Source organism: Otolemur garnettii, unplaced genomic scaffold (genome assembly GCF_000181295.1).
Source record: "Otolemur garnettii isolate 467f Iridium unplaced genomic scaffold, OtoGar3 scaffold00046, whole genome shotgun sequence".
NCBI lineage: Eukaryota > Metazoa > Chordata > Mammalia > Primates > Galagidae > Otolemur > Otolemur garnettii.
This window is the reverse complement of record NW_003852441.1, coordinates 10,733,792-10,743,951: the sequence shown is the minus strand read 5'-3', so window position 1 is coordinate 10,743,951 and position 10,160 is coordinate 10,733,792. Positions and strand designations below refer to the sequence as shown.

The following is a 10,160-nucleotide window of genomic DNA, read 5'->3' as shown; positions in this document are numbered from 1 at the left end:
GTTGTTGTTCAATAATCCAGACTATTTACTCTCTGTCTCAAAAAAAAAAAAAAAAAAAAAAGAAGAGTATACAAATATGGCTAGCAATTTTTTAAAATAAAAAATTTAAATATCTGCTTTTTTTTCTTTTGGAGAGTGATTTAATTATGATTCAGAAATCTGCTGAATTGCCTTTGCCCGTTACACACTGATTCTCTCTTGCCACCCACATTGTGAGACACAGAACTTGAACCTAACCACGTACAGTCCCTTGAGATTCCACTGAGGGTTTTTCAAATGGTAAGTATCCTGGCTTCTAAGCAGCAATGCTCTTGTCTGAGAAGTAGAAAATTCAAACCAGTTACAATAAAATTAAAAGAATGATGACCAAATATATTAATTTTATCCCAGCTAGCGTGTTCTAACATGAATGAACTAGACATTGACCCTGAACTGGGCTTTGAGAACCTGCAATCCTTGTTCTGGAGGCCATGCTTTCTTGACCTACCTGTTTAATCAGCAGGCGTTTCTTCTCTTCATTCTGCTCGTCTCGGGTCTGCAAGTCCCTCTCAAACTGGGCCTTCATAGCCTGCATGTTCACCTCCAGACGGAGCTTGGCATCTTCCGTGGCCTGGAGTTCGTCTTCTAGCTCTTCTAGCTGGGTCCTCATTTCCTCCACTTGCTGTTCTAGGGCCCGTTTGGATTTTTCAAGTTCATGAACCTAAACCAGCAAAGGCACAAATTATGGACAGCAGTCTTCCTATTCTACAGGCCCACTCATCACACGCTGGCCTGTGGCCACCCGCGCCAGGCTCCTGACACATCAAGGCTGCTGCTCCTCCTCACTTCAGAGTACACAGTTTATAACCACAGGTCTGTAATCATCATCCTGACGACCTCTAAGCTGAGGGACCCTCAGTAAGCCAAAGAGCAGTGAAAGCAGAACAAAGGCAGGGGCATCCTTCTGTCGAATGACTCCTGCCAGCCATCTGTGTGGAGAAGGCACGACTGTGCACCTCTTTTTACTGTAGAAAGATCATTTGAACTAAAAATGCACATGTGGAGACTTCTGAATATACATGTGGGCTAAGCCTGAGAAGCAGGCTAAACTAAAAAGAGGGTTATCTTCCTTTGGACAAATACCACTTAGCTCTCTGTGCCAAGCACTGTGCCTGGTACTTCCATGTCCTGTCCCATCTGACCCTCATGACACTCTGGAGGTGGCTGAGGTGCTACTGTCATCCCCTCTGGGTCCTGACTGTGTCCATTCTCACAGAATGAGCAGAGGGGGACTTGGACAGGAGGGGGGCCCATTTCTAAGCAGTGTCTGGTCCTTAGTAGTCACAAAAGACATGTTTGTAGATGAATACCTGAGCGTTGATTCCAGAGAAACTAACATGGATCAGGTAATAGGAACTGGAATCAATTGTGGAGTTCTTTCCATTTTGTACTATGTAGTCACAGCCATTTCTGCCTTCAATGGGCTGGGCCCTAGTTGGCACTGGGTGGTAGGAGACTGCCAGAAGTTAAGATAGTCTTTCCTCACTCACAATGTGGCTCAATGGCTGTATTCCATGAAAACAAGACCTTTCCTTCATAGAGGAATTTCTACTATTCAAAGCAGGTATAGTAGCCTCATGGAATCGGACAAGCATAATGTCCATTTGACAGATGATAAAACTTAGGCTTAAAAAGTTTAAGCAGCTTCCCATGGTTAGAATGGAAGCTGGTGGGAGAACCAGGCCCAGAACCTCTTCTCTGAAAGCCAGGGCTGGGCTCGCTGTGTCATCCTCAACACTTCACGTATTAAGGCAGGACGTAAGGGAAATCAAAATCATTGCAGCTGTTGTGGAAGATACATGCAATGGAAAAAGGAGCCATGCCACAGCAATTTCCAAACTCTGCCTACACCCCGGCACAGCTAAAGCCTTCAGAGAAAACAATGGGAAGACCCAGGTCAGAGACAGCTGTGGTTCTCACCTCCTCCCCTCCAGGTCCCTTTTCTGTGTTGGAGACAGAACCCACTAACCTGGATCAAAGGGGACTTGGTGTTTTATAATTGCTTGTGACTGCAGAACAACGAAACCATTTTGTTGAAAGGCCTCCCTGCCAGCATACAGGTGGGGACACTTTCACCCCCTCACCACTGGGCAGCGCTGCCATGAAAGCTCCAAGTTCCCTGTTTGTACACAAGCCAAGACATTTTTAGATGGCCTGGCTGTTGGGCTGTGCATTCCCAGGTCCTTCAGGCACACCCAACCAGTCGCTTGCTCACTTTTTGAGGGCCCCAAGCCTCAGGGATACTGTCCTTGCCGGAACGTGGGGCCCATTGGCAACTTACGTTCTTCCCCACATCATCTTTGGAGCTCATCAGGTCCTCCATGTCTGCTCGGAGTTGCTTGCTCTGCCTCTCGAACTCTTCCTTGGCCTCCAAGGCTTCCTCAAGGGCCCGGGACAGGGACAGGGCTTTGGTTTCTTTCTCTCTGGCCTCTGCTTCAGCACGGTCCCGCTCTTCCGCATAGCGAGCAGAGATGTTCTTCTCTTCTGCTAATAGCTATGCAGAATGGCATAAGAAAACATTGAAAATAATAAAAACAGCAGCATAAGCTCTTCTCATTCACTACTTATCTGTCTTATTGCTAAGAATGCTGGTACAATATAAGTGTTCTTGTATTTCTTTTTACTTGTTTTACTTGTGATCTTTCTTCCTCAAGCTTTCATGTAGCTAGGACTATAGGTGTATATCATTGCACCTGGCTAATTAAAAAATGTTTTTTTATAGACAGGGTCTTACTGTGTTGCCCAGGTTGGTCTTGAACTCCCAGCCTCAAGTGATCCCGTCTCAACCTCCCAGAGTGCTGAGAGTACCAGGCATGAGCCATACCACCTGGCCTATATCACTTTTAATTGTCTTTAAATAAGAAAAGATTATTTTAAACCGACACAACAAAAGCAAGAGCTCTGCTGGAGGAAACTCTGTTTCAGAGATGGGACCCAGATGCCCCACCTGATCAAACTTCTTCTGCTTCTTCTCCAAGTTGGAGACGATCTGCCGCTGGTGATCTAAATCCACCGTCAGGTCATCAAGCTCCTGCTGCAGTCGGTTCTTGGTCTTCTCCAGCTTGTCATAAGCCAGCGCCTTCTCCTCTAGGCGCTGGCTCAGTGCCTCCATGTCTTTAAGAAGCTTCTTCTTGGCTTCTTCCAAACTTTCAATTGTTCCCAAGTCATCATCTACTTTCTTCTTGGTATCAGTCAACTAGGTTTCATGCCAGGAAATCAAAAAGATCAACATTAAAGAACTCAAGTGGTTTTTGCATTTGAAGAATAGAGAAAAACATTTTTTATTTTCAATTATTTTGTGATAAGAAAAATATTTTGATACTGTGATTTTAAAACACGTGAATCTTAGATTGTAACTTTCTTAACTGTCTATAAGATGATAACTGGATTGAAACTATACATAGCTGACACAGTCTATTCTAAAGGCTTCTGGCATTATAACCAGCCATCAGCATTGGGTTGAGTCAAAGAAAAAACAGAACCAGCTTAATTTAATTTAGTGCAACCTAATTAACTGCCCCAAATGGAGTTGAAACAGTCAGCATAGCAGGGACATTAGCTGCTAACTATATACATCTAGGCCGCCGCAGCTTCCTAACGAGGACATACACACCTGGGCCTGCAGGGCCAGCACCTGCTTCTCCAGGTTCTTCCTGGCCTCTTCCTCCTCCTCCTGCTGCTCCTGGAGGCTGTTCTTCTCCTCTTCCAGCTGCCGAATCCGACTGCTCAGGTTCAGTTTTTGGCGTGTCTCCTCCTGAAGAAGCTCCTATTCATTTTTTTAAAAGGTCAATACTTAAAGTTAAATACCAATCTGTCACCAAAACAAAAAACACCTCTATTAAAAAATTCCTGATATAAAAGAGAGCCTCAGTGTATGAGAAATATCCAGTAACACTAACAAACACAGATGATTTAAAAATACACCTGATAAATTCGTCAAAGCTCTTAATGTAAATTACTGCTTCAAACTCGCCCTGGACTAACAGTAACAGCGTCTACCCAGGGGCTGGTGGATGGAGCCTCCCTCCCTGTGTCTCCCACGTCCCCTGTGCCTCATCAGTCACTGCAGAATCCCTTCCTCTCCACTCCCCTCACCCCTGTATTTTGGGTATCTCCGGTCTTGGGCCCTGGATTATTTGTTTTTATATTTTCTGCCAGATTAACTTTTCTAAAATGTAAGTACAAACAAGTCTTTCCTGTTATTTTCAGACTTGAAAATCTCAAAGGCATGTGCTGTCTACAGCTCTCTATGATCTGGCCCCTGCCTCCTTTATTCTTATTAACCCAGATGTTCCTTGTCATCATAGTATATGTCCCAGTTATACTGAACTTGTCCCCAACTACCTAATTATTCCACTTTCTGCTTATCTGAGAATTTAACCCCGTATCCCCAGCACTTAGCCAAGAACCAGGCAAATAAAAACTTATAAGTGCTTGTAAATTTAATAAAAAAATGCAGAACTTCAAGAAAAAAATGCCACTTTATTTTCAACCTACTTGTAGCTGACTTGAAAAGACCTTGAACAGACGATTCAATATATACTTAAACAGAAGGATGAACAAGCTTCAACCTTCCCTTTAATGAAATGGAGTATTTCTCTTAGGTCAGCATAATGAAATTTCAACCCCAATAAAACAATCTTATTAAAATGGCCAGGAAGATATGTGCTTAGGTAAACCACAGCCCAAGCAGCATGATAAGAGTTGATACAAAAGACAATTCTGAGATTAGCATATTTCATGCATTATAGAAACATTAGTTATCATAAAGACCCCTCTGCCCTGGGGAGTACCTGTGTATCCTGTAGTTGAGACTCAAGGCTAGCTGCATCCTTTGCAAATTTAATACCCTTCTTCTCTGCTTCTTCCAGAAGGGTTGAGACATTATCCAACTCATTCTGCAAGGAGGAGAGGATTAAATTCAACTTAACAGTAAGCAAATAGAAAGGGTCTAGAATCACAGCTTTTAAACAGAACAATAACAGAGCAGAATTTGGGGAGTGAACCTGAAATTGCCAAACTGAGGTAAGGGAAGACTTGCACCACCAAGAATCTATTACTGCCACCTAGTGCTCAAGTCTGCAGGCACAAGTACCTGCCTCCTGCCACAGACACCTGATGCAGTCTCCACCCACTGAGAAGACAGGATGATGACAGTCCCCCGGGGTGGGGATGGGGGTGGGGTGTATCTCCTGACTGTGGGTTACTATCTTATTTTATTTTTATCCCACAGAGATAAAAATCACACCAATCCTTTGAAAGAGTGATTGTTACTCTATGTGAAGAGGCTATAAGACCAGCAGTTACTTGATTAAGATGCATTAACCATATGCTTCAAGAGGGCAGGTATAATTCATATTCTTAGAGAACTTGAAAACTTCATTAGAGAGACTCAAAGAAGTTTCAATTCTGGTATTCAGTCAAAAGTTCTTTTTTTTTTTTAGAGACAGATTTTCACTTTGTTACCTTGGGTAGAGTGCCATGGTGTCATAGCTCATAGCAACCTCAAACTCCTAGGCTCAAGTGATTCACTTGCCTCAGCCTCCCAAGAAGCTGGGACTACAAGTGCCGGCCACAATGCTGGCTATTTTTAGAGACGGGGGTCTTGCTCTTGCTCAGGCTAGTCTTAAACTCATGAGCTCAGGCAATCCTCCCGTCTTGGCCTCCCAGACTGCTGGGATCATAGGCATGAGCCACCACACCTGGCCAGTCAGAAGTTCTTAAGCTTTTAAAAATCTATTGTAAATTTATCATGAATATTTAAGCTATTTCTTATGATCAGATTTCATGAATGGTGTGGTAATATTTTTTCCTCTTTTGCCTCCTTAGTTAATGGTTAGCTCTAAAATGTTTTCTAAAAACATCTTCATGGTATAAAATATTTTATAATATTTTGTGAGGACAGTGGGTATTAGAGGCTGAGGGACCCGGAAGGGACAGCAGGACACCCTTGGTTCCAAGGGAAAGGCGCCTGTTGCACAAGCTCATGACGTTCCATTCTTACTGTTTAGCAACACCCTTTAGTTAGTGAGCTCACACTTCATCAGTCTTGGGAACAGAGTGGTGGGCAGGGTTTTGGAGTCAAGAGGGACCTCCTGCCTTCAACTCCAGTGCTACATGTTGGCAGGTAAATCACCAGAGGGGGGCAAGATCCTCAGCTTCTTTGAGTCTCAGAGTCCTCACCTGTCAGATGGGGGTGACTTGACTGAGGATCCAATAGGGAACAACACAGGCAGGAGCATGGGGCCCAGGACCTGGTGCTACCTCACCACCCCACCATATGCAGATTTCATAATGCTGTTTCTGAGATCTTCCCTTTTAGGAATATCTTTCCAGATTAGTGAGAGCACACACACACAAAATATTTCAGTATATCTGTGTTAACCTAGCAGGCCTAAGACTGCTTTCCTTGGAAAGGCCTGCCTGCAATGGTGCCTGTTGGCAGCTGTCTGGGAACTTAGATTTTGGAAGGGCTCCCACCATTCCCTAAACAGAAAGAGGGGCTCACTGTGCCCCAGCTACTTGTGCAAATACTGGTTTATGCTGAATACCTGCTTTCCTTCTGGGGGTCTAGAATTTTGGCATGTACCAGACAGAAAGTGCTTCCAGGGCCATCCTCATTAGACTCTGGGCACTGTGTCTCTAATGAGCTTCTTGAGAGACAGCATTTCACATGCACTGTCATGACTAGTTGCTGGAGGAATCAAGTGCAGCCTGTGTGACTCCTCTGGGGGAGAATGGGACGCTCCAGCCTGGCTTCCTCAGGCCCTTGCCCCAGGTGCCCTTTCTGAACCTTTGCTGATTTTGCTTTGTATCTTTTCACTATGGAAACCAACACTGTGAGTAGGGCTATATCCTCAGTCCTGGGCTCGGACACAATACAGTTGCAGCAATACATAATGTTCACCTGTTCTTACCAATAAATATTTGACTGGACCTTTTGTTGGTTCCAAGTCCATTATTAGAGATTAAAGTCATTTTTAATTACAGTGAGCCCTCTGTATCCATACATTCCACATTTGTGAATTCAACCAACCAAGGCTCAAAAATATTCAGAAAAAAAAAAAAAACTTCATCTGTGCTGAACATATAGAGACTTTTGGTCATTATTCCCTAAACAATATAGTAGAATGACTATTCAGATAGCATTGACGTTGTGCTAAGTATTCTAAGTAATCTAGAGACAATTTAAAGTATACAGAAGGATATGCATAAATGTAAACACTACATTTTATATTAGGGACTTGAGCGTCTGCAGATTGTGTTATCTGCAGGAGATCTTGGCACCAGGTCCCCATGGATACTGAGGATGACCGTACTGCTTTCACGTACTTCCGTGATGAACAGTCTCAAAGATGAATCTGTGTGACAGCCTTAAGTTACTGCCCTGGGATAAATGACTAGACATAGACTTAGTGGGTCTGAGGTTAGTCATAGTTTTAAGGCTCATGATACAAAATTATCAAACTGTCCTCTAGAAAAGGATTAATTTATATTTCAATCAGCAATACATAAAAAATTCAATTTTCTCAAATCTCCCCCAACACTAGGTATAATTTTTTTATCCATTGTTCCTATTCTCTTATTAAACTAATGGAGAAGCTGAAGTTGTGCTTAAAACCATTCAAAGATCTGATGTATTGACTGTGATGGTGATTTTCAGGCATTTCACAGCACATGAACTGTGGGTCTATCACAGCGCCAGAGGGGTGAGATGGGTAAACTATGGGTGTGTCATGTCAGGCTGTGTCCAGGTCGAGTTTCCTGGCTTACCTGCAGCTTACTTGCTTTCTCAGCAAGCTCCACCCTCAGCCTGTCACCTTCAGAGACCTTGGCGTGCAGTTCCTGGACCTGTGCATCCAGCTTCTTCCTCTTGTGCTCAGACTCGGCCTTGACCTGCTGCAGCACCTTCACCTCACATGCCAGCTCCTTGTTATCTGTTTCCAGGCCCTGCTTGTTCTTCTCCAGATTTGCTTTGAACTAGGAGACGGAAGGGAAAAATAATTTCCTGGATATTTCACTATACTCCATAAAAAGCACTGTTTTCTGTAGCTGCAGAATTATGCCTGGCATTGAATAAATGAATGAAGACATTTGTTGTTCTCTGAGTGTGTAGATTTCTATGTAAGGGACACATGTGTACATGCTGCTCTCGGCAGTAAATGTAGGTGTTTAGGGACATCTCACCTCAGGGACAGGATGGAGTGGTGTGGGGTGGTTACATGGAGCTCTGGTGCCAGACTCCTGGCTTCACTTGCCTTTTCACCTACTAGCTACGTGACCTGGCTTAGTTACCTAACGCTGTTGGGCCTCAGTTTCCTTATCCTAGAAATGAAAATGAGGCTATGCCATAGGGTTGTAATCAAAGGCAATTCCTATATGGTACTTAGCATAGTGCCTGACACATACTAATGGACATGCCCAGTAACTCTTAATATTGTCATTGTATAGATTAAAAGGTGGCATGTGCTAGGCAGAGAAGAGAAAAATGGGGACATGAGAGCAAGAGCAAAGGCACGAAGGAAAGGATGACCATGGGAAGTATGAGGGAGAAGACGGCCAGCAGAGGAAGGTGTGAGCGAGGGTACCCGAGCTCGCGTTTCAGCAGAATGGAAAACCGGCACGCGAGACACAGAGAGGGAACGATGATGTGAATGGCGAGTGTGTGTGGTGGCTAAGATGAGGTCAGAGGCAGGGAGGGATGAACAGAAGGAGCAACAGGACTTGTCACATACTGGCAGTGGATGAGTAAGAGAATGACTTTAAAACCACACAAGGTGTTTGGGCTAAGCCTTGGGAGAATGATGATGATACCAGTAAAGGGGACACTGGAGAGGGAAGTGTTATTTAAGATGAAGGTGGACGCTGGGCAGTTGCATCTGGCTCTTCTAAGTAAGCAGTGTGCTTTCAAATGCAGCTCTTACCTGAGGAGCAGTGAATTCCCCTCAGCCCACCACAAAGTTGTACAAAGCCAGGAGGTTTGAATGAGAAGGCCATGGAGGATGGAAGCCTGTCTGACAGCAGATGTCCCTGCATCCTGGGCACATAGCTGGGTTTCCTCACCCTTTTAGCCTGTTCCAGTTGCTCTGAGAGCTCCTCCAGGGCTGTTGCATGCCTCTGCCTCATGTCTTGGATTTGAGCTTCATGGTTCTTAGTTTCTTCTTCGAGAGCCTTCTTCAGCTCAGCCACTTCTTGTTCACGTTTTGTACTAGAGAAGAGAAACGTATTTTTTAATAAAGAAGTTCAGAATTAGCCAACTGATTAAATTAACATTCTTTTTCTTAAAAAAGCTTTTGTTTTAAACATCACATAATCCCTTTGCCACATATTTGACATGCTATGTTCATTATTGTGACATCAGAAATCCTTTTACAGCAGTGCAATTTCCACTGCACACTCAACTTACAAATGAGACACAGCACGGTAATTGCTACAGGTCTTCAAATTGTTCTGGGTAGTCTGGTTTCACTGTAGGTTAGCAATTGGTTAACAAAAGATGCCAAACTGCCTGCCATGGTCTCAGTAGACTTTAATAAAACCAGAACAAGGTAAATTCCGAAGAGGCTTTCAGAAACGAAGGGGTGGCAAAGGCCAAACTAGTCAGGACCTTGCACTGACACAAAAGCAAGATTTTTTTCTTATCATTTGTGTGAAGAAGCTGTGATTAATTAACATACTCCCCAAACTCTATCAGGATATGGTTTAAGGTTGGGGGTGAGGCATCACCTTTTGAAAGGACAGGAAAACTAGAAGGCAGATTGAGGGGTGACTCTCCTAGTTCAGAAAAGGTCTCTGGTCTTGGACGTAAGAACACAGGAGGTGCAAGGCCACAGTATTTGACTGTTCTGAGATAAAGTTTTATCTAACTTGCACTTAGAGTGTCAAGATTACATAAGTATTAAATATCTTTACATGGTTTTCAAATATTTTTATAATTGGCTATAATGTGTAGAAAACTAAAATTATTTCACTATCTAGAGTAGAATACACTGTTTGTGACAATTCACTCTTTAAATCTGTCAGTCTGAGCACCATGTTTGAGCATACCGTTTGTTTGATAAAGACTGATCCTAGTCTTACCACTCCTACTAAGACCTATGTTTTTTTGTTTTTTTTTTTTT

The 10,160-nt window shown here is 43.4% G+C and overlaps 1 protein-coding gene across 2 annotated transcripts in view; it reads right to left on the bottom strand.

Moving 5' to 3' along the window:
* Positions 1 to 10,160, bottom strand: part of MYH10 (myosin heavy chain 10) — a 164,844-nt gene that overhangs the window by 15,753 nt on the left and 138,931 nt on the right. For both annotated transcript variants that reach the window (XM_023513988.1, XM_003791102.2), the window contains 7 exons: positions 9,103 to 9,247; positions 7,813 to 8,019; positions 4,833 to 4,937; positions 3,653 to 3,805; positions 2,987 to 3,235; positions 2,321 to 2,533; positions 488 to 700 (listed from right to left, as the gene is read on the bottom strand). In XM_023513988.1, the coding sequence (XP_023369756.1) occupies positions 488 to 700; positions 2,321 to 2,533; positions 2,987 to 3,235; positions 3,653 to 3,805; positions 4,833 to 4,937; positions 7,813 to 8,019; positions 9,103 to 9,247 (1,285 nt within the window). The remainder of the gene's footprint in view (positions 1 to 487; positions 701 to 2,320; positions 2,534 to 2,986; positions 3,236 to 3,652; positions 3,806 to 4,832; positions 4,938 to 7,812; positions 8,020 to 9,102; positions 9,248 to 10,160) is intronic.